This window comes from Suricata suricatta, chromosome 8 (assembly GCF_006229205.1).
Source record: "Suricata suricatta isolate VVHF042 chromosome 8, meerkat_22Aug2017_6uvM2_HiC, whole genome shotgun sequence".
NCBI lineage: Eukaryota > Metazoa > Chordata > Mammalia > Carnivora > Herpestidae > Suricata > Suricata suricatta.
In genome coordinates, this window is record NC_043707.1 from 121,934,709 (window position 1) to 121,961,705 (window position 26,997).

The 26,997-nt window shown below is 40.3% G+C and overlaps 1 protein-coding gene across 3 annotated transcripts in view; it reads right to left on the reverse strand.

Moving 5' to 3' along the window:
- The window catches only part of WDTC1 (WD and tetratricopeptide repeats 1), a 63,677-nt gene that overhangs the window by 27,842 nt on the left and 8,838 nt on the right, over positions 1–26,997 (reverse strand). For all 3 annotated transcript variants that reach the window (XM_029946093.1, XM_029946094.1, XM_029946096.1), the window contains 2 exons: positions 17,597–17,744; positions 15,873–15,956 (listed from right to left, as the gene is read on the reverse strand). In XM_029946093.1, coding sequence (XP_029801953.1) covers positions 15,873–15,956; positions 17,597–17,644 — 132 coding nt within the window. In that variant the 5' untranslated portion in view covers positions 17,645–17,744. The remainder of the gene's footprint in view (positions 1–15,872; positions 15,957–17,596; positions 17,745–26,997) is intronic.

A 26,997-nucleotide genomic window follows, 5' to 3' on the forward strand; every position in this document is an offset into this window, starting at 1 on the left:
CTTTTTCATTTGTAGATGGGGACAGTGATGACGTAAGCCTGACAAGAGCACTGTGAGGACCACGTGGTGTAATGTGTGCAAGCACACTCTTGTAAATGCTGGCTCCCATCCCTGAACCAGTACTCAGGTATATTCTCTCACCAACCTGTGTGTGTACCTTCCAGATGCTGCTCTCAAAGGCCCCTCGCACACGGCTAGGATGCTCACATGCATACACACCTTGAACAACTGGATCCCTTCCTATTTACTTACTTTTCCAAAAGGGTTATTTCTGCAGCTATTAAGTTGCTACCCTAAACTCGGACCACACAGAAAATTCACTTATTCAATACACATTACATATAAGGTACTGAGAAAAAAAAGGGAATAAATTGGAGGATAAACAAAAACAGGACCATGTCCATGGCAACATGAGACAAAGCTCTACCATAATGAAGGAGAGAGATACCCCAAAGCCTAGAAGAAGATAGGAACATCAAGCTTTAGGTACAAGCTTAAAGGATTTTTGAGGATACCAGCTTGCATATCCACATGCAAAAGAATGAAGTTGGACCCCAAAATCATATAATATATAAAAAATAACTCAAAATGGATCAAGGACCTACATATCAGAGCTAAAAGTATGAAACTCTTAGAAGGAAACATGGGTATAAATCTTTATGACTCTGGATTAGGCACTGATTTCTTGTTTTCCCTTTTTTTTCAGTGTGTGTGTGCTGTAAATGATTAGTAGTTTCTTAAACATGACGCCAAAAGCACAAGTGATAAAAAGGAAGTAAAATAATTTGGGCTTCATTAAAATTAAAAACTTTTGTGTGTCGGGGTGCCTGGGTGGCTCAGTTGGTTAAACGCCTGGCTTCGGCTCAGGTCATGATCTCACGGTTCGTGGGTTCGAGCCCCGCGTCGGGCTCTGTGCTGATAGCTCAGAGCCTGGAGCCTGCTTCACATTCTGTATCTGACCCTCCTCTGCTCGCACTGTGTCTGTCTCTCAAAAACAAATAAAAACCATAAAAAAAAATTAAAAAAAAAAACCTTTCATGTGTCAAAGGCACTACCAAAAAAGTGAAAAGACAACCCCCAGATTAGAGAAAACAATTTAAAATCACATATCTGATAAGGGTCCGGTATCTAGGATATATAAAGAATTTTTACATCTCTACAATAAAAAGACAAAAATTCAATTAAAAAATGGGCAAAGGATCTGAATAGACATTTCTCCAAATAAAATACTCAAATAGCCAATAAGCACATGAAAAGATGCTCAAAATTATTAGTCATTAGGGAAATGCAAATCAAACCACAATGAAATATCACATTACATCCACTAGGATGGTTATTACAAAAAAGACAGATAATAAGTTTTGGCGAGGATATGAAGAAACCAGAATCCTCATACATTTCTGCTGGGAATGTAAAATGATGCTGCCACTTTGAGAGTGTGACAGTTCCTCAAACAAATTAAACATAAAAGTAAACAGAAAGCATATGAGCCAGCAGTTCTACTCGTAGGTATATACCTGCGAGAACTGAAAATGTACACCCACACAAAAACCTGTATGCAAATGTTCACAGCAGCATTATTCAAAATAGACAAAAAGTGAAAACAACCAAAATGTCTACCAACCATGAGCGGATAAATAAAATGTGGTATATCCATATAGTGGAATGTCATTTGGCCATAAAAAGGAATGAAGTACTGATTTATGCTACAACATGGAGCAATCTTGAAAGCATCATGCTAAGTGAAAGAAGCCAGATACACAAAAGCCATATATTGTATGATTCCATTTTTATGAGATGTCCGGAATTAGAAAATCCACCGACACAGAAAGTAGACTACTAGCTGCCAGGGATGGGGAATAACTGCTAATATGGGTAAAGGATTTCCTTTGTGGGTGATAAAAATGTCTGGAATTAGACCGTGGTGATAGTTGCACAACTTTTCAAAAAAGTTTTTATTTATTTATTTTTGAGAGAGGTAGAGCACATGCCCGAGAGAGCACAGACAAGGGGCAGAGAGAGGGAAAGAGAGAGAATGCCAAGCAGGCTCCACACTGCCAGCACGAAGCCCAGTGTTGGGCTAGATCCCACAAACCGTGAGATCATGACCGGAGCCAAAGTCAGACGCTTAACTGAGCCACCCAGGTGCCCTGGGTGTTCCACAACTTTGTGGATATACTAAAAGAAAAAAAAACCCACTGAATTGTATACTTCAATAAAACAAAAAATAAACTAAAAACAAGCCAACGAACTAGTGGAAGGCTGCATTTGACCCACAGGCCATAATTTGCTGACCCCTGATATAAAGTATATTCCTTGAGGGTACCTGGGTGGCTCAGCTGGTTAGCATCTGACTTGGGCTCAGGTCATGATCTCATGGTTTATGAGTTCAATCCCTGCCTTGGGCTCTGCACCGACAGCGCACACCTTGCTTCGGATCCTCCGTCTCCCTTTCTCTGCCTCTCCCCAGCTCGTGCATTCTCTCTCTCAAAACTAAATAAACATTAAAAATAATAAAGAAGGGGCACCTGGGTGGCTCAGTTGGTTAAGCGTCTGACTTTGGCTCAGGTCATGATCTCACAGTTCATGGGTTCGAGCCCTGCATCAAGTTCTGTGCTGACAGCTCAGAGCCTGGAGCCTGCTTCAGATTCTGTGTCTCCCTCTCTCTCTGCCCTTCCCCTACTCGTGCTCTGTTTCTCTCTGTCTCAATAATAAATAAAAACATAATAATAATAATAATAATAATAATAAAGGATATTCCTTGAAAGCTCTTGCAAAGTCAGGTCTTCCATCTTTTTCTTTGTGGGTAACTATTTAATAAACTAGGCATATAATTTACTTCTCTAAAAGGACACTATAAAAAACACTCTTAATAAGTCTTTGTTAGAATAAGGTTATATTATGAAACTTCCCTGATCTACTAACTATATTAAAAAAAAAAAGAATCTAGTTTGATATGATTTGTTTCTAGTGAATTTATACTCAAATTAGGTAAGGAACAAAACAGAAACAGAAAAGCAATCAAGCAAGACTGTGAAGGTGAGACACATGTTTCCAACTTAAATTAAAAGAAAATATTAAGAAAATTAATAAAGCAAGAAAATGAATCCACCAAGACAAGAACTATTTGTTAAATCTATCTATCAATCTATCATTCTATCTATCTATCTATCTATCTATCTATTTATCTATCTATCTATCTTTTTAAAGTAAGCCATACACCTACCATGGTGCTTAACCTCACGACCCTGAGATCAAGAGTCACACACTTTACCAACTGAGCCAGCTAGATGCTGCCAAGTCCTTTTAAAAAGGTAGACACATGGGGCACTTGGGTGACCCAGTCGGCTGAGCGTCTGACTTTGGGTTAAGTCATGATCTCATGGCTTGTGAGTTCGAGCCCCCATCAGGCTCGCTGGTGTCAGTGCAGAGCCTGCTTTAGAAACTCTGTCCCCTCCCCCCCACCGACCCTCTCCTGCTTGTGCTCTCTCAAAAGAACATTTAAAATAAATAAGTAAGTAAGGAGACACATGATTGAGGTAGAATTATGAACTGTGGGGCCAGAAAGCCCTGACATAAATCTTATTAATCTTATTTCTACCACTTTTGTGACCTTGGAAATGCTCAATTTTACTCTCCTTATTTGTAAAGTGAGATTCTTTGCCTTTCCCTCTCTCTACCACGTGTGGAACAATGTTCTACAATTGCCAAGAAATCCTACAAGTAAAAGAAATAGAATGGATCAAAATATGTTCAAAACTGTAAGGTGGAGGGTGCCTGGGTAGATTAGTCAGTTAAGCTTGAACTCACAAAACACAAGATTATGACCTGGGCCAAAGTCAGACGCTCCATTGACTGAGCCACCCAGGTGCCCCTAGTTATGACATTAAAACTCATTAAGACAAGACGAGTTAGCAAAGATGTCCAAGGAAAATATATAGCAGAACATGTTAAAATTAATCCTAGTTAATATTAAATTTAAATCCTCCAATCTCAGCTTCTTTTCTGACTTTGTTACTCAGTTGCAGCCAACATAGCAGGTTTTTGTATTTTCTTAATGAATATTTTTAACTTTCTATTTTGAAGCAGTTTCAAACATATAAATGAGGTACAAGAATAGTACAAAAACAACCATATATACCTGCCCCTATTTCATTAATTGCTAATATTGCCATATTTGCCTACTCCCTCTCCCTCCTCTCCTCTTTCTCTATACACATGAACACGAACACACATACCCACATTTTTTCCTGAACCATTTGAGAAAAAATTGCAGACTTCAGGGCCCCTTACACACTTAACTACTTCAGTATGTATTTCTAAGAAGAAGATCATTCTTTTATTTAACCAGAGAACATCTATCAAAATTAAGAAACTTGACAATGTTATAGTACTATCATTTACTACATACTCCATATTAAATTTCACCAACTGTCCAATAATGTCCCTTTGATTTTCCTGATCAAGATCCAATCCAGGATCATACACTTGGATGACACAGTGGTCAGCTTCTTTTTGGTCTCCTTTAATCTGGAACAACTTCTCAGCCCTTCTTGTGTTTTATGACGTTGACATTTTTAAAGAAGATAGAGCTATGCTAGAGAAATGTTTCTCAGTTTGGATCTGTCTACTTATTTTCTCATGATCAGATTTAAGTAGTGTGTTTTGACAGAAATACTACCTAAGCAATCTTGGGTCTTCCTCAGTATACACTATAAGGGGACATATGTGTACAATTTGTCTTAAGGTGGTATCTAACAAGTTTTTCCACTATAATGTTACTATTTTCCTTTTGTTATCTGTGAGGGAACACTTTTACACTGTGCAGGTAAATGTCCTGTTTTCCATCACATTTCCACTCAATAGTTTCACTCACTGATTATTCTTGCCTGAATCAATTACTAGGATGATGTGGTATGATGGTTGTAAAATGACAAGTTTTTTGAGTTCTATCATTTCTTCATTTAGGAATTGGCAATCTACTGGAATAAAGCGCTTTTCTCTGTCTCTCTTCCCCCCCCCCCCCGCCTTCTCTCTCTCTCTCTCTCTCTCACTAGTGTAAACTCAGGGTTTGTTTTTGTTTTTGTTTTTGTTTTTTAAGAGAGAGAGCACGATTCGGGGAGAGGGACAGAGGGAGAGAAACAGGGTCTCATGCTCAGTGTGGAGTCTGACACAGAGCTCAATCCCACAACCCTGGGATCATGATCTGAGCTGAAATCGAGTTGGACATTCAACCTACTAAGCCCCCCAACTCAGATATTTTTTACTCAGTGGGTTTTAATTTATTATTGTCACTATTCATCCTGATGTTCAAATTGTTACAGATTTGGCCAGTAGCTTGTCTTTTGAGCTAGGTCCTGTGTCCTTATGGCATGTCTCTTTCATTTTTCATAAATTCTTTACTCTCTGTATATATTCTGCTTTAAGATGTTATAGGCTCATCTTGTACACTCCTTGTCCCAGAGCTGGAATCAGTTATTTTTCCAAGGATTCCTGGGTCTTTTTAGTGGGGAATGCTATCTTAGAAACCAGTAACTTATAGCTATTGAGGTATTATTACTTCTAGACCTTATCAAAAGACAGAGCTGGAAATAATATATAAATAAATATTAATATATATGTATTTGTCAAACCTTGAGATCATACTGATACTGCTAATTCCAATCCAATACCTCAGAGTTATTCTTTGCCTTTCCCTGTTCCATATCTGAATCTCCCTTCCCCCACAACACTCATATATCTATTATGTCAATGTTACATTTGTTATATATTAACATTAATATACTTATCTCCACAACACTGATACATTTACTCATTTGCCCAATTATCTAATACAAAATAGTTATGGAATTGCTATAGTGATACCACTACCAATGACAACTATCTAGAGTTCAATCAAGATTTCTTTAAAGTTTGTCTTTAAAATACACATGGTCAAAGAATACATACAAAGTAGTGTGTTCAAAAATTACTTGGATTATGGGGCATCTGGGTGGCTCAGTTGGTTAAGTGTCCAACTAGGTCATGATCTCATGGTTCGTGGGTTCGAGCCCCACATCAGTCTTTGTGCTGACAGCTAGCTCAAAGCCTGGAGCCTGTCTTCAGATCCTGTGACTCCTTCTCTCTCTGACCCTCCCCTGTTCACGCTGTCTCTCTCTCTCTCAAAAAATAAAAAAAAAAAAAAATAAAAATAAAAACATTGAAAAAAAATTACTTGGATTAGTTGGCATTCTCCTCCTCAACTTTGTTGATTTTATTTTACTTTCTGAATGTGCAAAACCTCAACATGGTTCTAAAAGTAAATACTTTATAAAAAGTCCAGAAAAGGGTTACTCCCTTTTCTCTACCTCTCCGCCCTATATTTTCCACCCCTAGAGGTGATCAATTTCATTAATTTCTGCTTACCCATCTATGCTTGTTCTTTGTTAAACCAAAATTGGCAAAAATTATACTAAAATCGCCCTTAAACTTATGGAAAAGATATTCAATTTCACTCATAAAAGAAATGTGACTTAAAACTATATTGAGATACCATTTTTCCATCTGTTAGGACGGTACAATTCAGAAGCTTAGCCACACAGTCTATTGCTGAGTCATGGAGAAACAGGTACTTTCATGCATTGCTACTGGGAAGGCAAAATGGTACAAATCTCATGGAGGGAAATTTGACAATATCTAACAAAACCACATATATATTTACCTTTCAGCCAGCACTCAAAACTCTAAGTTTTTACCCTAAAGATACATCTCCAACAATACATGTACACAAGGTTATTCATTATGGCATTATTGTAATTATGAACTATTAGACACAACTATAAGAGTCCATACATGGGAAATTCATTGAGTAAATATTGGTTCATCTACATAATACAGTTGTAATAAGAGTTCTATGCAGCTATGAAAAGGACTCTATTAACTAATACAAATGATCTCCAAGATATATTGGTAAGTAAAAAGAGAGAATATATACATATATATTTCAAGTCATGCTTCACTCATTCTTCATGACCAGCAAGTCCTCCAAGTCTAGTCAACCCCTCTGTTCTCTTTTTACATGCTGCCTTATGTCTTTACTTGCCTTCTATTCCCCTAAGACTTCATGATTCAGTACTAAAATCATTCTCTTGTAACATTTAACTGATAAAACCCCAACCCTGAATGATAGTCTAGGTCTCTTGTATCTTCAACTTTCCCTTCTCTTCTGATTCCTTTTCCTTGGAATTACACATGCTCAAGTTTCTCTAGTCTAGAAAAGTACTTCCTTGATGCCAAATCCACATTGAGCTATGTCCTCCATTTCTCTTCCCCTTCACAGCCAGACTGAAAGAGTAGTCTATATTTGGTATTTTCACTTCCTCACCTCCCAGTGATTCCCATTATTTATACCACATGCCTCAAAAATGGTTCTTGCCAAGGATACCCTTGCCCTAAATCAATGGACACTTCTTAATCCTTATCTTACTTGGCCCCGGGCAGTATTTGATGGTGCTGACCACTTCCTCCTCAATGAAACTTTCTTCTTCAGGGTTCTGTGGCATCACTCTCTCTGTCTTCCCTTCCTACTCCTCTAGTTACTCTTTCTTGGTATCCTTTGCATATTCTTTTTTGTTCACAAGGCCCTTATGTTGGTCTTCTTTATGGATCTATCCTAGGTTTTCCTCCCACTCTACACATTCCTCAAAGGAATCACAACTCACTTTCATTGTTCCAATCTCAATGCTGCTCACTGCTCCCAAATCAACTTCTCCAGTGTGTACCTCTACCTAATGCTCAGCCCCAAGTGTTCCAACTACCTATCTAGAAAGTGCTAGACAACACATAACAAACAGCTCCAGAACCTCCGTACTGAGATTGTTACCTTTCCCCTCAAACCTATTCCTTTTCCAGTGCTCCCTAAGGCAGAAACTTGACCTTCCCCCACGACTCCTCTTTTCCTAACGTTTCACATCAAGTCACCAAGAATTCTGTTTATTCTATCTCTTAAATGTCTTTCAAAATCACTGACTTCTCTCTATACAAATTACCATTATCCCGGTTCAGGTCACCCATCATGTCTTCCTGAATGACTGCCAGAGCCCCTTACATGGTCCAGACTCAAGACCCCTTTACATTATTAAAAAATTACTGGGTGGTCTGGGTGGCTCGGTTGGTTAAGTATCTGACTTCAGTGCAGGTCATAATTTCATGACTTGTGAGGTCAAGCCCCACATCGGGCTCTCTGCTGTCAGGCGCAAAGCCTACTTCTGATCCTCTGTCTGTCTGTCTCTCTCTAACTCGATCTCTCTCTTTTTCTTTGCCCCTCCTCTGCTCACTCTCTCTCTCAAAAATAAACAAACATTTAAAAAAATTTCTGAGGATCTCAAAGAGCTTCCATTTTTATGGGCTTGCTTTATTTATTTTATTTTTAAAGTTTATTCATTTTGGGAGAGAGGGAGAGAGAGAGACAGCCAAAGAGGGGGACAGACAGAGAAAAACCCAAGAAGGCTCTGAGCTGCCCAGCACACAGCCTGATTCAAGGCTTGAACCCATGAAGCTGTGAGATCATGATGTGAGCCAAAACCCAGAGTCAAATGCTTAACCAACTCGGCCACCCAGGCACCCTTGGTTATATTTATTGATATTTACCATGTTAGAAATTAAAACAGAAATCTTTCATATTATTTCATGAAAAAATAACAAAAATGATAAGTTAATACATTTAAAATGAAAAGTAAATATATTTTCTAAGACAAAAGAATTTAATGAAAAGAGTGGCATTGTTTTATATAATGTCTAGCTCAATGGAAAATAACTGGGTTCTCATATCTACTTTTGTATTCGGTCTGTTGCAATATGTTATTTTGGTTGATGTATATAACAAAAATACATCCTCACAAAGATATGTAGTTGCAATAGGGAGGAGTATTTTAATACCCTTTTCAGATAACTGTAGATATCATTCTTTCTTACTGCACCAAAACTTCATAAGTAATGATTTCTTATACTACAATGTAGGATCTGAAACCACATATATGAACTATTGGTACCCTACAACATTAAAGCGCATTAGTTTGCAATATGCATAGCTCTTTTATGCATGTATGAGTCTGTTACATCATACATTGGTCATTTTGACAACAGTGACTCACTGAATTTAAAGACCTTCAATGTTAACATTCATTATACAATATTGTTGACATTTGTTTATATCACCACAGTAGAAAAAACCTTTTAGAGGTGCCTGGGTGGCTCAGTCAGTTAAGCCTCTGACTTCGGCTCAGGCCATGATCTCACAGTCCGTGGGTTCGAGTCCTGCACTGGGCTCTGTGCTGACAGCTCAGAGCCTGAAGCCTGCCCCAGATTCTGCATCTCCCTCTCTCTCTCTGCCCCTCCTCCACTTACACTCTGTCTCTCTGTCTCTCTCTCTCTAAAGTAAACATTAAAAAATACTAAAAAAAAGAAAAAAGAAAAAGCCTTTTAAGTATTGACAAGTTATCATGCTCATGGTGGCAGATACAAGTTTTCCTATATTCTCATTCATTCATTCATTCATTCATTCTCTCTCTCTTTTTTTATTTTGCCTAAAAGTTCAAGTTTTATCCTTGGCAATGAATATTGTCAGTTGTTTTTCTTAAAGTGACAGCCCATTTCATTCATTAAAAAAATTTTTTTAAATTTATTTTATAGGAGCACCTGCATGGCTCATAGTTAAGTGTCCAACTTTGGCTCAGGTCATGATCTCACAGTTTGTGGGTTCATGCCCTGTATCAGGATCTGTGCTGACAGCTCAGAGCCTGGAGCTTGCTTCGGATGTGTCTCCCTCTCCCTCTTTGCCCCTCTCCTACTCACGCTCTGTCTCTCTCAAAAATAAACATTTAAAAATTTTATTTTATTTATTTATTGTTTTGAGAGAGAGAGGGGGGCAGAAAGAGAGGAAGAGAGAAAATCCCAAGCAGGCTCCATGCTATCAGCGCAGACACTGATATGAGGCTTGAACTCACAAAATGTGGAATCATAACCTGAGCCAAAATCAAGAGTCAGATGCTCAACCGACTGAGCCACCCAGGTGACTCTCAGTTCATTCATTTCTAAGGAAATGTCTGCCATGGGGCACCTGGCTGATTCAGTTGGTAGAGCATGTGACTCTTTTTTAAAATTATTATTATTTAAAAACATTTTTTATTTATGGGGTGCCTGGGTGGCTCAGTTGGGTTGAGCATCCAACTTCAGCTGGAGTCATGATCTCACAGCTTGTGAGTTTGAGCCCCACATCGGGCTCTGTGCTGACAGCTTGGAGCCTGGAGCCTGCTTCTGATTTTATGTTTCCCTCTCTCTCTGCCCTCCCCCTCTCATGTTCTGTCTTTCTCTCTCTCAAAAATAAATAATGCTAAAATGTTGGGAGAGTGTGTGCATGCACAAGCCAGGAAGAGGAAGGGAGAGAGGGAGACAGAGACTCTTAAGCAGGGTCCGTGCTGTCAGCACAGAGCCCAACAAGGGGCTCAATCTCATACACCATGAGATCATGATCAGAACTGAAATCAAGAGTTGGACCCTCAACCCCCCCAACTGAGCCACCCAGGTGCCCATAATTATTATTTTTTACAGTTTATTTATTTATTTGGAAGGTGCAGGAAGAGAGAATTCCAAGCACCCTGAGCATGCAACTCTTGACCTTGGGGTTGTGAATTCAAGCTGCATGTTGGGTGTGGAGCCTACTTTAAAACATTAAGTAAAATATGGGGGCACCTGAGTGACTCAGTCATCTGACTCCTGGTTCATGAGATGGAGCCCCAAGTTGGGCTCTCTGCTGACAGCATGGAGCTTGCTTGCAATCCTCTCTCTTCCTCTCTCTCGGACCCTCCCTGCTTGCTCACACATTCTCTCTCTCAAAATAAATGAGTAAACTCAAAAAGAAATAAACAGAAATTTTTAAAAAAGAGAAAATGTCTTCCCAAATATTCATATTTGCATACATACAGTTTTTGTCTGGCAGGCATGACTTAAGATGGCACTTCATGGAAAAAGCGGCTGGCAGGGCTTGCACCTCAAACAGCAGCACGAGTGCTTTTTCCTCAAGACAACCACCACGGGGCAGTATGCAGCAGCAGCCCTTTATGGGTACTTCCCATCCCATAATACAGAACACTAAAGAGATATGTGCTTAAAGGTTGAAATTTAACAAAACTACCTTTTATTGCTTCACATCAAGGACATTTTAAAATTTGTTTTTTTTTGGGTTATTGCAAATGCATGGCGTCAATAAGTCAATGAATTGGATGCAATATTTGCCTTGATTCATGCTAACACGACAGTAGTTATACTTTTTTCTTTCTTTGAAAATTTTAAATGAGCTAAGTTTTGGTTTTGCTTTTGCGAACAATGTCTTAATAATACAATGAAAGTAATTTTGACCTCATGGATTCTCTTGAAAGGTCATGGGGATCCCTGGGGTCTGCAGACCACACTTTGAAAGATGCTAGATAAATTATCTTCTGTCAATCACTCTCCAGGGTTTATTCCAGTCTACGCTTCTCTCCTGATCCCAGACCCACTGGACCCTGTAACAGTGACAGAAATGTCTTTGCTGTTATCAAAGGCCTGAACTAGTTGAACTCTGAATCCTATCCTCTCCAGCCTTCCCCAGGACTTTGCTCCTTCAATTACTCTCTCCTCCTATATCGGCAAACTTTCTCCTGCCATCAACATACAATCCATGCTAGTATTTCCTCCCATTCTTACAAACCCCTCCCTTAATCCCCCAGACCCTCCCAGCCACATCTCCAGTTCTCTGATTCCTTTTGTAAATAAGGTTTTTCAAGAGTTGTCTACACGACTCAGTAAAGCTGAAAACAAAAACAAAACAAAATGACTTGAAGGAAAGAAGTGAAGAAAATAAAAAAGATTTCATTCTTCCGCCAATTTTTTTAAATGATTCCCCGTTGGTTAAAGCCAACCTGAAGACAGAGGACAGAGAGCTGAAGAAAGGAAAGCTGAATAGTAGGCATAGAGGGGCAAGAGAAGTTGTCTTTTATAGTTTATCCCTTTTACTGCCTACATCCTATCTCCTTTCAACTGGGGGAAATTTTTGTAATAAATAAATTTCCATCACTTCCTTAAAAAAAAAAAAGAGTTCTCTACACTGTGGTTGCCACTTCTTTACCTCCAATTCACTCTCACAACCCCTCCAGTCTAGCATCTATTCCCACTACTCCAATAACATTGCTCCAGTAAAGACCACAGTCAGTGTTCTAGCCTCCTCTTACTTAACCTTTCATTTTTTTGATGTTTTTTATTCATTTTTGAGAGACAGAGAGAGAGCATGAGCAGGGAGGGTCAGAGAGAGGGGGAGACACAGAATCTGAAACAGGCTCCAGGCTCTGAACTAGCTGTCAGCACAGAGCCCAATGCAGGGCTCAAACCCACGAACTGTGAGATCATGACCTGAGCCGAAGCCAGACGCTCAACTGACTGAGCCCCCCAGGTGCCCCTACTTAACCTTTCAAAAGCACTAAGTAGAAGTAACCATTCCTTTCTTGAAATATTCTCATTATGTTCACTTTCCACTCTCCTGGTTTTGTTTCCTTTCTACTTCATTGACCACTCTTTCCAGGGTAACTTTTTAATCTCCTTAGCTGGTAATCAACTCCTGAAAGCTGGAGTGTCTCCACAGCCAGGTCTTGGGCCTTATTCTCTAGGGCTCCATAGATATTTGAGTCTCCAGATTTCTCCTTACAGTCCACAGCTCTCTCCCAACTAGTACCATCACTTGCCTACCTGACATCTCCACAAAGCCATCCAACAGGCTTCCAAATTTCCAACCCCTGAATCTTTCCCAAACCTATTTTCTCCCAGTCTTCTTCTTTCCATCTGCTCTCACTTCTCTAAGTCTCACAAGTGGCAAAGCTAGAATTTAAATTCGAGTCTATGTTTGTTTCTTTTTTGTTTTGTTTGTTACATCTAAATCCGTATATTCCTGGGCACCTGGGTGGCTCTTGAGTCCAGCTCAGGTCATGATTTCACAGTTGTGGAATTGAGCCCCGTGGCAGGCTCCATACCACTGTGTGGGGTGTGGAGCCTGCTTGGGATTCTCTCTCTACCCCTCCCCTGCTCATGTTCTCTCTCTCTCTCTCTCTCTCAAAAAAATCTGTACATCTAGACATTCTTTCATACTACGCATTGCTACATAGGTTAGGGAAGTGCAAATTGAAATAATTAACCTTAATGTAATTTTGCATTTGAATTCCAACCTTTGGGACAATAGACGGGATCCCTTTTTGTGTTTATACAAGTTTCCAAGTCTATTCTGGACAAAGTTATGTAACTAAGAAGAGATGGGAGAAAATATCGGTTGGGTGGAGGCACAGCTAAAAGAAATAGCCGAGCCAGTCAGTGATCACTGTCTACTCAAGCACCCCCAGTGCGGGGCTTCTCCACCATGGCCCCATTGGCACCGGGGCTGCATGCTTCTCTGCTGCACACTCTCTGTTGCCCTGTGCACTGCAGCAGGTCTAGCAGCATCCCTCTCCTCTGCCCACCATATGCCAGTAGTACCCTCCTAGTTTGGACAACCCAAATTGTTTCTAGATGTTGCTAAAAATCCTCTTGGAGGTAAAATCTTCCATGCTCTGCCCCTAGCTGCACTAGAGGGAAGTACTTTGAGTTATATTCCGAAGGAAATATAGAAAAAAACTACAAAACAATAAAAGATACATAAATTATTAGAAATTATGTTTTCAAAGAAGCTTTAGAAACATGGGAAAGCAATCGTGATATTAAAAATATAAAAGAGTTTACCAAACTGTATAAATGGTATGAGCCCAATTTTGTGGGGGAAAATTTTATAAAACCATGGAAAAAAAAGACTTAAGAATCATAACTGTTATTTATTGAACTAGCTTGCTATAATCCAGGCACTGTGTTAGTACTTCATACAAATCTCATATAATCATTACACCAATTCTCAGTTATTGCTCTAGTTTACAGATTGGGCAACCAGGGGTAACATGCACAGGGTTATACAGCTGTGAAGGACACAGGTTTAAAACTTAATTTATCCAGTTCTTTTTTTTAAATATTTTTAAATGTTTTTTATTCATTTTTGAGAGATAGAGAGAGAGCACATGAACAGGGGAGGGTCAGAGAGCACAAAGCAGGCTCCAGGCTCTGAGCTAGCTGTCAGCACAAAGCCCGACGCAGGACTCGAACCCACGAACTGTGAGACCATGACCTGAGCCGAAGCCGGATGCTTAATCGACTGAGCCACCCAGGCGCCCCAATTTATCCAGTTCTAATTCCCATCTCTTAACTAGTATTCTGCTTCATAATACACAAAGGCAGTATACCAAATGTTAACAATGTTTATCTATGGATGATAGAATTTAAAATAATTTCATTTTCTTTTCTATATTTTCCTGTCTCTTCTGTATTTTCTACTATGATAATATTTATTACTTCTATAATCAGAAAAATTGGCAGGCACCTGGGCAGTCAGTTAAGCGTCTGACTTTGACTCAGTTTATGATCTCACAGTTTGTGAGTTATAGCCCCACCCTGGGCTCTGCACTGACAGAGTGGAGCCTGCTACAGATCCTCTATCTCCCTCTCTCTCTGCAGCAACACCCCCCCTCAAAATAAATAATCATTAAAAAAAAAAAAAAGAAAAATTTTAAGTGAAAATTGTGAAGACTACTTGGTAACATGGAGAAAAGGACTATTATATGTTAAGATACAAAATTCAACATAAAGTAGGATTACAATTATGTGATATTATGCAGCAGATAAAAGGAAGTACACAAAATGCTAAAAAAATCGTTTTAGGGAGATGGGACTAAGAAGTAATTTTTACTCATCTTTTCCATATTATCATTAATGTAGTGATATATATATTTTTTTAATTTTAATGTTTATTTAATTTTGAGAGAGCGAGAGAGAGGGCGGGAGGAGGGGCAGAGAGAGAGGGAGACACAGAATCCGAAGCAGGCTCCAGGCTCTGAGCTGTAAGCACAGAGCCTGACTCAGGGCTCAAAGTGTGAGATCATGAGCTGAGCCGAAGCCGGACACCTAGCTGACTGAGCCACCCAGGTGCCCCATAATGTAATATATTTTAATGTGAATAAAAGTTTATAATTTAAAAAAGCAGTAACAATCATCTGTAATCTCACTACCCCAAGATAACCCTGAACATTCTTTCTAGTCTTTTTCTAAGATCAGCAGGATCACTTACAACTACTACAATGAAGGAACCAAAGAGATTCTTACTCAACCTGCAGGTAACACTAAGTTGGACAGGAAAGCTAAATGTTGGATCCAAAACATGATTTGGAAGAAGGAAAGAGCCTGGAACTAACACTGTGGAGTGTCTCTGCTAGACACAACAAAAGAACTGAACTTTTGGATTAAAGGCCTGGCTTTCCATGGACTGGACAGGACAACACTGGATATGATGCTTGGCCTTTCTAGACCCTTTTTTAAAAAATACCCAATCCCTATCTACCTCCCCACAACATTTCTTTGAAACTAAAATGAGAAAACATGTGTGTATGTGTGTGTAAAAACACTTTGTAAACTTTAACTTCTTTTGCAAAGGTAAGAATAATTACTGTCCAAGTCAATACTATAAACAGTGGTATGTATTGCAACAATATTTTTCCAAACACAAAGCAAATAATATGACCAAAAAACAATTTCTGTGTGACCATGTCAATCACTAACCTTGATTCACCTGCCTATGTTTACCTGCTCAATAAGACTGCTAGAAAGGACAGGAAACCGTGAGGTATGACCTGCAGAGAAAAACTTGTTTTTGCCTTGAGTAATGCCAGGAGGGTTCTCTACAGGCAGAGAATTAAGAGCCAGCCATCTGCATTTAAGCTGCAAACTTGGTTTCTTACCTGTAGCTCTGCTTCCAGGCCCAGTCGTCTGATGAAGGGGTCAGTGACATGGTAGCGCCGCTCAAAGCTCAGGGCACCCCGCTCCTGAGAGACAGAAACAAATTCAGTTTCACTGATTCAATTCAACATGATTTACTATGTGCCTATTATATATCCAGCACTGTCCTGGGCACTGCAGGAGCTACAAAAAGTAATAAGAAACTGGCCTGCAGGAGCCTGCACTATACTTGGGCAGGGATTAGAGAATAATAAAAGAGTATAAAATTAATCACTGGGGCGCCTGGGTGGCTCAGTCAGCTGAATGTCTGACTCTTGATTTTGGTTCAGGTCATGATCTCATGGTTCATGAGATGGTGCCCCGTGTCAGGCTCTGCGCTGACAGTGTGGAGCCTGCCTGGGATTCTCTCTCTCTCTCTGCTCCTACCCCACTCATGCTCTCTCTCTCTCTCTCTCAAAATAAATAAATAAACATTAAAAATATAAGCATTAAATTGTGCTGCTGGGTTGCAAAAGGAAGAAAGAAACAAAGAAAGAAAATAATAAAAAAAAGAAAAACTGAAAACTAATAAGGAGTTTCCATCTTTAGGTTGGAAAGAGAGGGTGGGCATCATCTTTAGGACACATAATGTGGGTGATATTCAGAGAAAAAAATAATTTGCATGGTCCCTCCAACTGTGCCTCCAGGAAATGATCCTTGCCCTTGAGGGCCACCCGGTCTAATAAAATTACAAAAAAACCTCCCACAAATGGACAAAGCCCCTAAAGGACTCAGGTATGCAGGGAAAAATATATGAAACACAGGTTGATGTGCTCCATGCACCAAGTACATAGCTCACATATACACATGATGATCACAGCTTTTGCTGCATGCCACTTCATTTTTTTAAAAAAAATTTAACTAAAAACATTTTCTATCTAGCACTTAACCTTTTCAAAAAATTTCTTTGTGTTCATTCAGATTTCATTCTCTATGATGAGCCTAAAGGCAGACACTATTATCACTTAACAAAGAAAACACAGGGAGGTAAAATGATTCGAGTCTTATAGGTAATTAGGGCAGTGGTGAGACTAGGCTCCTGCAGCTTGGGGTTCTTACTACAGGAGAACAAATTCTACCAAGTCTTGGTAGAATTTCTTCCATTAAATCTCTGTGTTCTTTTACTGCAGGTTCCTCTGACAAAGCCTGGGCTACCTTAATAATGAACCTGACTGCCCCATCATCCATTCATCTCACAGAATGTGCAAACTGCACAGGACAGGTGCAAGAAACCCTTAAAGAAAAGAGTAAAGAGTCTAAGCTGAACCAGGACTAAGACTCATCCAGGTTCTGTTACATGCACAACTTAGCAGCTGGAGCAATATGCAGATGCCATGTTTTCTGCTGCACCCACCCACACCCACACCCACATGTACCTACATATGTACACACAGTTGTGTACACACAACACACATGCGCAGTACACTGATGGTTCCCCTCCCCCACCAACCTCCATTAATTTCAGCAGCCCCGGTTCAAAGCACTAGGATAGAGGAGTCTCCATGAATTCTATATTCTTGGGCAAAAGAAGATAGGAGTCAGGAGACCTTGATTTTAGTTCTGGGTCTGTCACTAATTAGCTATGTGACTTCAGGCAAGTCACCAACTTCAGACCTCAGTTTCTTCAGCTGTAAAATTAATCTGTTAGGAAAAAGGACCTCATGCTCTGGTTCAAAGGTCTGCTTACCTTGATTTGCCTACGGATGAGGTCTCTAGTTATGTTGACTTTTGCCATCTTCTCTTAATGAATTCAACAGCAGGAAGCTATAGAAGGATCTTCAGGACTCTTGAGCATTCCAGCCAAGCCCAGGTCCACAAGACACACATTTAATTACCTGGGGAAAAAAATCATCAAACCTTGGGGAATGGAATAAGGTAGCTTCAGAGCCCTGGTTCCATCCCTAAAACAGCCCACCAGCCTACCCAGTGAACCGGCTATTGCCTGTGATTTATGACATAGTGGGCTGGTTCTGCTCCATTGTGTTGAAGAACCTTTGGAAGGTAAAGAGGGTGGGAGGGGGGAGACAATGACTCAGAGCTACAGGAAGTACTGGAACAAACAGTGAAGGAGTCATATATACTACACCAGAAAATGGGGGGTTGGATATGAGTATGAAGGAAGATCCTAAAAGTAAGAACAAGGCATGCAGCAAGAAAGATGTCAACTTTCACTTGCTCAATATTGCATCTGTGGCAACCAGTCTTTTAATTATACTTTGAATCCCTGCCACTCAATATTAAACAGTAGTGTGACTGATTTTTTACCTTCTGCTGTTTGAGGTTTTCAATTTTTTTTTCTACAAAAGCACATTAGTACTGGAATCAGAAAAAAAAAAAATGCTAGAGAAAAAAAAAAACCCTAAGCTTTTAAAACAAAGTTCTACCTCCTGTTATTTCCAACCTTTGGTCCTGGTTCCACCTCTGAAGCCATGCAGCAGATCTAGTCTTTCTTCCCCATTTGGCCCTTTGCGCTTTGATGATGGCTCTCAGGCCCCACCTGGCCTCCCTGCCAACCCTCCCAAGTCAGCAGGATTCCCAAGACCACTCTCCTGGCCCTGCTTTCCCATCAGCTGCCCACCTACAGATTCCTAGCACACCCTCCTGAAGTCACACTCTCTCCACCTGTTCTGTGAGCAGACTCCTTCGTTTCCTTTGGCATTTAGTCACAAAAAGAAACTCTCTATATAAACACTATGTTACCATAGATTTTTTTTTCTTTAATGCTAAAACCAGAGTAAGACAATAAAAATCTTGCTATCTAATTAGACCTTCCCATTCAGCCTGAGTTCTTTGGGGCTTATGCCTCCATGATTGATTTGGGGATCATAAGCTCTTACAAGGGCAAGAGCCTTCCTTCACAGTGGAAACCATCCCACACTGCACCTGCGTGAGCATTACCAGGGAGATACGGAAACTACTGGCACTGTTTAGGATCACCAAACCCATGACTATGAAGAACATCTAGGGATGATGACTGGGAACAACTACGGTTTCATGATGACTTTTCCAGGGGCCTCTGGACATCAAATTAAAAATCTGAATTTGGACAAATTGGCATAAACTAAACACTGGTCTGCAATTATGTGTATGGCTCTGGTTTGTGATATAATGGTCAACTCTCCCTACCCCCTCCCCCGAAACAACGGTAATTTCCCCTGCAATCACCAAGAATATAGGGTGAGACTCATCATGATGGAAAGAACACCGAAGTCAGGAAGTACACCTGATACTAAGCAGGACCAGCCACATGGCCTTGGTAAAGTCTCATTCTCCCCAAGTCGGCTCTCATTCCTGGGTCTCACAGGCACAGGAAGAACCGGACTGAAGGGGCCATAGTTGCTTCACCAGAAAAAGGATCATTCTTCAACCCCAAGAGGCTTTTTCTTGAAAGACTACTAGAAAGGTCAAATGAAATAATATAGGTACAAAGTTTTTCTTTAATCTTATTTTTTAAAAGAATATAAATACTTTACCTGCTAAGAAATAGTAAGTTGCCAAATATACACTTACTATGTACTAGGAATTGTGCTAAGGGCTTTACATAGTTATTCATTCAACAAACGAGCACAAGAAGCATCTCCTACATGTCAAGTACTATTGCAGGCCCAGGGGATACAGCAGTGAACAAAACACGCAAGTTCCTAACTCTCACAATACTAACATTCTAGCAGGAGAGAACCGATAATAAACAAAAATATGAATAAAATAAGAATATATCCAGTAGTGAAAAGTACTGTGATGAAAATAAAACAAGTTGATATTGAAGAGATTGATGGGCTTCTTTTAGACTTGAAGTCAAAGGAAGTGTAATACACATTTGTGGAGTTTTCTAGCTGCTCAGGATTTGAACCCTCTCCTGTATTTTGGGAATCCCCCATCTAATGAGTTTGGGAGAAGACAGAGTGCCCCCCACTATGAAGTGAGAATGGTAGAGACTAAGAGTACTTCTCTAAGGGTCTCTCACAGCCAGAGTGTGTACATATGACCCAGGCTATGCCAACCAGGTGTATCAGCCCCAGACTTTAATTGGGATCTTGTGTCAAAGAATCAGAGGACCAGGAAGAGTCCATGCTGGCTGCAAGGTGTGGCTATAATGGCCATTAAGGTCCAGTCAGCGGGTGGTGGTGGTGTAAGCTGTGTAAGCAGCAGTAGTGACCTCATGGATTGATTCCGTAAATGATTTGGCCCTAGGTCCTGGCTGCTACCCAACGTCCCTTGTTCTAGCCCAGTCTTCAAGCTTGGCTTTGTGGCCTTCCCTGATATTTTGTGAGTTTCCCTAATAACCTTTCACGAATCATCCAGAGTTGGTTTGTGTTGCTTACAGCTACAAATCCTGCCTGATACAGAGGAGCTCTCTCAAAAGATGACACTCAAGCTGAAACACGAATGACGAGGAGTCACAAAGAACCTGGGGAGGACACATCTGAGGAGAAAGAACAATCACTCTTAAGGGTGCAGAGGAAGACTGGTTCAAAAAGCTTGAATGGGCGATAGATTCTATTACTATCATCTTCTTCAGGAAGAGGAAATAAAGTCATGAAAATGAGACAATTTTCACAATGTCACACAGGAAATAAATGGAGGTGGAGCAGGGACTCAGACCCAGCCCTGTACGCACACTCTTAACCACCTTGTATGTATGAAGAAGTCACTACGGTATGTAATTTCCCAGAGTAATGATCACTATGACAACCCACCTTAAGAGCCAACTAAACTGTTACTACTCATTCATTAATTTTCTTAAAATATTAACTGGGTTTTTTACTAAATACCAGGCACTGTGCTGGATGTGGACAAATACTGACTAGGATGAAAGACATAGCACCTAAAAAGCAGAGAATCAAAGGCAAGGGACTTTAGCTAACACTGGTTGTGCTTAAAAAAACTAAAAGGAATAAAAAGGGGGAAAAAAGCAGAGAAAGTGGACCAAAAAACCCCACACTACAATTCAGGTAAATGGTAAAATAGAGAGTGGGATTCAAAACAGTATCAGACTGGTAGGTAAAGGTTTAAAAATCAAAATGTCAAATTTAACACAACTACTGCTCAGTTAGCATTTCGGTGAAATTTCTGTGCCCATCTTGAGAAGAAATGACAGCACACTGGCTGGTAGCTCATTCTGGACCACAGCCCACCTTCACCCCCCACCTCCTCCAGGAAACATGGATTCAGCATCTTCCACAAACTTTTTTAGGGAGGCATGTGTAACTGAAAAAAATACTTCGAAGTACAGATTATTGAAAAAGTTTACATCAGGAGGGAAATACCCCCCTAAGTCTGCAAGAGGTATAATTAATTTCAGACTTCAAAAGTTTCTCAAATACAAATAATTAGATCAATAAATGGTTATTTGAATATGAGGAGATTTAATTATGGTCAATTTTTAAAAGCATTATTTTAAGGAGTATCCTGGAATAGTCAATTCTATAGAGCAAAGAGAACTCACGGATACAGAATGACATGATGGAGACATTTGGAATTGAAGAAAGAAAGTTACATATTTATGATTAAACACCAGAAAAGACTACATCAAGGGGATTTCTCTCCTGTGCAGTATGCAAATTGCACGTTCAGTTCTGCCGAGATTCAAAAAGACTGAAGTAAGTGACTTCAAGAATCCATAAGATAAAACTTTCAATGCCTACTATGCTAGGAACTGCATTAGACTTTGAAAATACAGCAAAGACAAGCCAAACACAGACCGTTCTCTTCAAGAGCACACAATATAGTTGTCATGAATTGAATATCAATGGCACCAAGGCTATTGTAATCAGAACTCCTCAGAGGGACTGAAAAAGGCTAATTTAACTGAATGACCAAAATGAACAGCCAAGACAGTAAATTCAGAAGGAGCAACAAGGAACGATAAATTAAATCTTATTTATACTCATTTATTCACACATCTTAGAAGAAAGAACAAAAATGACAGTAGGGGGAAACAAACTAAACGTAGGGCAGCAGAGCAAGAAAGATGACTTGTAAATCACTAACAAAAAACTAGGACTGTAACAGACCCAAGCAACTTCAAATGTGTATTCTTCATTCTAAAGATAGCACCGTGAACTGAGTATACCCTTATGTTTGCACTTAAGGCTCTAGTAACATTGAGGGCTAATCTGCAGAATATGAAAGTTCAACAAAAAATCTCTCAAGTACAATGGGTTGAAAATGGCATCTTCTGTCATTGAAGATATTGCAGTCCAGCTCTACTTGATACTCAGTGACAAGGAGGAGGAAGAAGGAAGCCAGCTTCTGGGAGTTGGGAATATAAAAAATATAAAAATGCCTACGACATCAAGGAAAACATATGACATAATGTTATAAAGAAAGCATGAGCTGCCATGCATATGACACACCTCCCAAAAGGTATTCTATTCCTAGAGTCTAATATGCCTAGCATGTCGCCACTTAACCCTATCTCTTCCACAAACTTTTAACTCAGGCTACTGGGAAACTTTCTACCATGGCCACCTCTGCTATTACAAAGGCAGCAAAAAAGAAAATTCAATTAACAGTTCAATTTGGAGGAATTAATCTACTTCTTAATGCAAAGGGTATCAGTAATATAATAGCCTGAGGTTAACAAGCCTTAGAACAAAGTTCTAAGCCTGGCAAAGGTAAATCATCTAGAACCAAAGATTGAATAGTAATATCCAACTAAACGTGAGGAACCACCTATTTCAGGTGTGCCACAGTGCTTGTTTGGGTTAATGTAGCAGAAACGGAAGTGGACTTAAAATTCTTAGGCACTTGGGCCTGAAGTCCAGCCCCCTCACTGTACCAATTAGTACCTACTTAGGCAAGTTATTCAACCTTTCTGAGTTTCAGTTTCCTCATTTGTAAAATGGGGATGCTCATTTACTTCAATTGGTTGTTGTGAGGAATAAATGATGAAATATATATGAAGACACAAAATAGTACCTGGATTACAGCAGGTGTTCAATGGATGTTATTAGCCAAATCTGAATTCTAGTAAGACTTGATAGCTTCTGATCTATGCTCAGTGGCATAGTTACAACATTTCTCTCTTCCTTCCTTCCTTACCAGAGAGACAAAGCAGACAATGGGGATTCCATTGTAGGATGGTGGAGCACAGAGAGTGGGGTATCTTTCACACCCCTGCTAGCTTTGAACTGCAAGGTCAGGAGTAAAATGGTGACTTTGTGAAAAACAAAGGAATTCCATTCAACAGTGTGTACAAGTATGGTTAGAGCAGGATTATTTATAATAGCTAAAAGGTAGAAGCCCAAATGCCCATCAACTGATGAATGGACAAACAAAATGTGGTGCTTCTTATTTGGCCATAAGAAGCAATGAGGTGCTGATACATGTTACAACATGGGTGAACTCTGAAGACATTATGCTAAGTGAAAGAAAACTACATATTGTATATAGGTTTCTCCTGCTATCCAAAGCCAAAGTGTTCCTATGAAACCTATCCTAAGCTGCAAGGGCATAAAGTGAAGAAGCGATTACCATCAGTTTATTAAATGGAAAATTCTTTTAGTATTCCCAGGCCCAAAAGATAACTTCTCTTAGGCTTTTACCATCTTGCTAAAGGATGAGCAAAATAAATGAAGGTAAAGCACAGATGCTCACAGACATAGTTCAAAGCTATGGTGGTTTGACGCTGAGTGAAGTTCCCAGGTAGAAGCTGGGAGGTGCCACTCCCACAGCTCAGGGTGCACACTGCCCCTCTAATGGGCTCACTGCAAAACAAATGCTGAACACTATATTTGATTTCACCCTTTTCATAAAAGCAAAAATCCTCTTTGGATTCTCTTTGGCTAATGAAAAGAGGTAGATCTTTCATAAAAGTGAAGTGGTATAATGTGAACTTTCGAGAATCAAGGGATATCTATAATTCCATTTACATGTGAAGGCCAGAATAGGCAAATCTATAGAAATAGAAAGTAGATTTGTGGTTTCTTGGGGCCAGAGGGGACTATTTTAAAGTGTATAATTCAGTGGTATTTAGTATACGCACCACATTATACAACCATCACCTCTAGGCAGTTCTAAAACACATCACACCAAAAGAAAATCCCATACCTATTAAGTAGTCAGTCCCTCTTCCCTCCTGCCTCTAGTATCTGGCAACCACCAATTTACTTTATGCATTTATCAATTTACCTATTCTAGGTTTTTCATATTAATGAAATCCTACAATATGTGGCTTTTTGTGAGTGGTCTCTTTCACTTAGCATAATATTTTGAAGATTATTCATGTTGTAGCATCAGTACTTCATTCCTTTTTCTGGCTGAATACTATTCCATTGCACTGCTATATCACATTGTATGTATCCATTCATCTATCTGTTGGTTGTTATGAATCATGCTGCTGTGAATGTTCCTGTCCAAGTATCTGTTTGATTACCTGTTTTCAATTCTTTTGCGTATATACCTTGGCATGGAATTGCTGAGTCCTATGGTAATTCTATATTTAACTTTTTGAGGAATTGCCAAACTGTTCTCCATAGCAGCTGCACCATTTTACAATTTCACCTGCAATGTATAAGTTTCCAATTTCTCCACATCCTTACCAACACTTACCTTTTAAAAAAATTTATTTATAGCCAACCTCATAGGTATGAAGTGGTACTTCACTATGGTTTGATGTTTTGGGGTGATGAATATGTTCTAAATTTGACTGGTGATTGTTGCACATATCTGTGAGAATACTAAAAATCACTGAGTTGTACACTTCAAATGGGTGAATTGTATGGTATGTGAATTATATCCCAGTGAAGTTATTATATTTTTAAAAAGGAACTACTGATACAGGCAGTGGATGTATATCACAGACTCTGAGCAAAAGAAGCCAGCTTAAGAAAGTACATGATGGGGACACCTAGGTAGCTCAGCAGATTAAGCGTTCAACTTCGGCTCAGGTCATGATCTTGTGGTTCAAGGGTTTGAGCCCCGCATCACGCTCTGTGCTGACAGCTCAGAGCCTGGAGCCTGCTCCAGATTCTGTGTCTCCCTCTCTCTCTGCCCCTAAGTTCTCTCCCCTCCACTTTCAAAAATAAATAAACACTAAAAAAAAAAGTATATACTGTATGATTTCATTTACAGTTGACTCTTGAACAACACAAGTTTGAACTTTGTTTTAGGAATACAGATATAATACATATAACATACAAAATACGTGTTCATTATTTGTTATCAGCAAGGCTTCTCACCAACTGTAGACTATTAGTAGTTATGTTTTTCAGGAATCAAAAGTTACATGCCAATTTTGAATTGCCTGGAGGCGTGGACAGGGTGGGTGCCCCTAACTCCCACACTGTTCAAAAGTCAACTGTATATGAAGTTCTAGAATAGGCAAAAATACAGTTAAAAAAAAAAAACAAAAGAAGTGTTGCCCGGGTGCATAGAGATTAACAAGAAAAAGACCCCTGAGAACTTCCTGAGTGACAGAAAGGTCCTATATATAGTAGGACTTATGGCTCCATAGGTTCGGGGGGCATGGGCTACATGAGTATATCCATTTGTCAAAATTGCACAATCAAGATTAGTGAATTTTAATATTGGCAAATTTTACTTAAAAAAAACAGAACGGAGGAGGGTGCCTGGGTAGTTCAGTCTTTAAGTGTCCGACTTTGGCTCAGGTCACAATCTCAGGGTTTGTGAGTTCTAGCCCTGCATCAGGGTGTCTGCTGTCGGCACAGAGACTGCTTTGGATCTTCTGTCCTCTCTCTCTCTCTCTCTCTCTCTCTCTCTCTCTCTCTCTCTCTAAATAATAAACACTTAAAAACATAGAATGGAGGTGGAAAGCAAAGGAGGTATAGATAAAACAAGAATGGCAGAATGTTGACAGTTATTGAAATATGATGGTAGAGGCCTACGTCACTTGCCTGTCTTCATCCATCAGGTAGGCATTTTATCTTCTCACATCATCACAAGAAGGAGAAGGGGAGGAGCCAAGATGGCGGAGAGAAAGGAAGCTCTGTAAACTTCGTCTGCCCCATCGATCGAACTGAGAAGGACATTACTCTCATCTGCAAGAGCGGAAGGAGAAAATACGGACTCCAGAAGGAAGAGAACCTGAAGGATACCTGAGTGAGTGAGTGCGAACTGGGGAGATTGGAAAACGGGCCAGCCCGAGACGGGCAGGGGAGGTGGCAGCCCCAGCTCAACACAGGGCAAGCGCGCGGAGCCCGAGAGACAAAGGGAAGAGACAGAGAGACTGAACACGCTCATAGTACTGTCTCTGGGGAGGAGGTAAAGAACGCTTAACTGCGCTTGGAGAAGCTCACTCCATAGATAACTGCTGGGTAGCCTAAATCCCGAACCCAGTTGGCCCAAGGGAAGGAACAGCTTACAGCCCAGCACCATCTTGGCAAGGAGTCAGCCACCACTGCAGTGGCGGTGTCAGGGGTGCTCACTTCGACCTCGGTTTTGGGAGTGGGAGCATGCACCTCATTTCCAGAGCGCATCTCGCCCCCAGCATTGGACATGCGAACCCTGAATCCCGGGTGCCAACAGGAGAAAAAAATAGCCCCCACCTCTACACGATCTCTGCAGAGAGTTGGTGGCGGTGGAGACCTGGGTGCGCGCCCAGGCTGCAGGAGCTCCAAGCTCATTTCCAGCAGCTCCCGGTGCTGCCTTCGGCAACAGCTACGCCCTCATTCCCCTCCCCCCCCCACTCTAACGCCATCCCTGCCGGGGGTTGGGGTCTGTGATGGTGCGGTGCACAGGCACAACACCTCCTGCTGCGCATCTCGCCCCAGGCAGGGGCAGCCGAAATCCCAGCCTGAGCCAAGACAAATTGATTCCTCCCCCTAAGAAGCCAGCAACCAAAACAAAAACATCTCATCTGTGGTAGCATAAAAAGTGCATGGACTGGACTTTGAACCTAGGCAGGCCTTGAAAATACAACTTGGCTCAACCGTGGCAAAAGGAGATCGGACTCATTAGAGTGGCTTACAGTTCATAGTTCAGCAAAGCTTGGCATGACGCCTGCCTATCTAATCTCTGCAGACACCAAGGCGGAGCCTCTGAGAGCAGCCTCCAAGACCTACCACACCAAACCACGCCTATCCAAGAGGGGGAGCTGCCGTTTTTGTTTTTGGTGTTTTTTTTTTT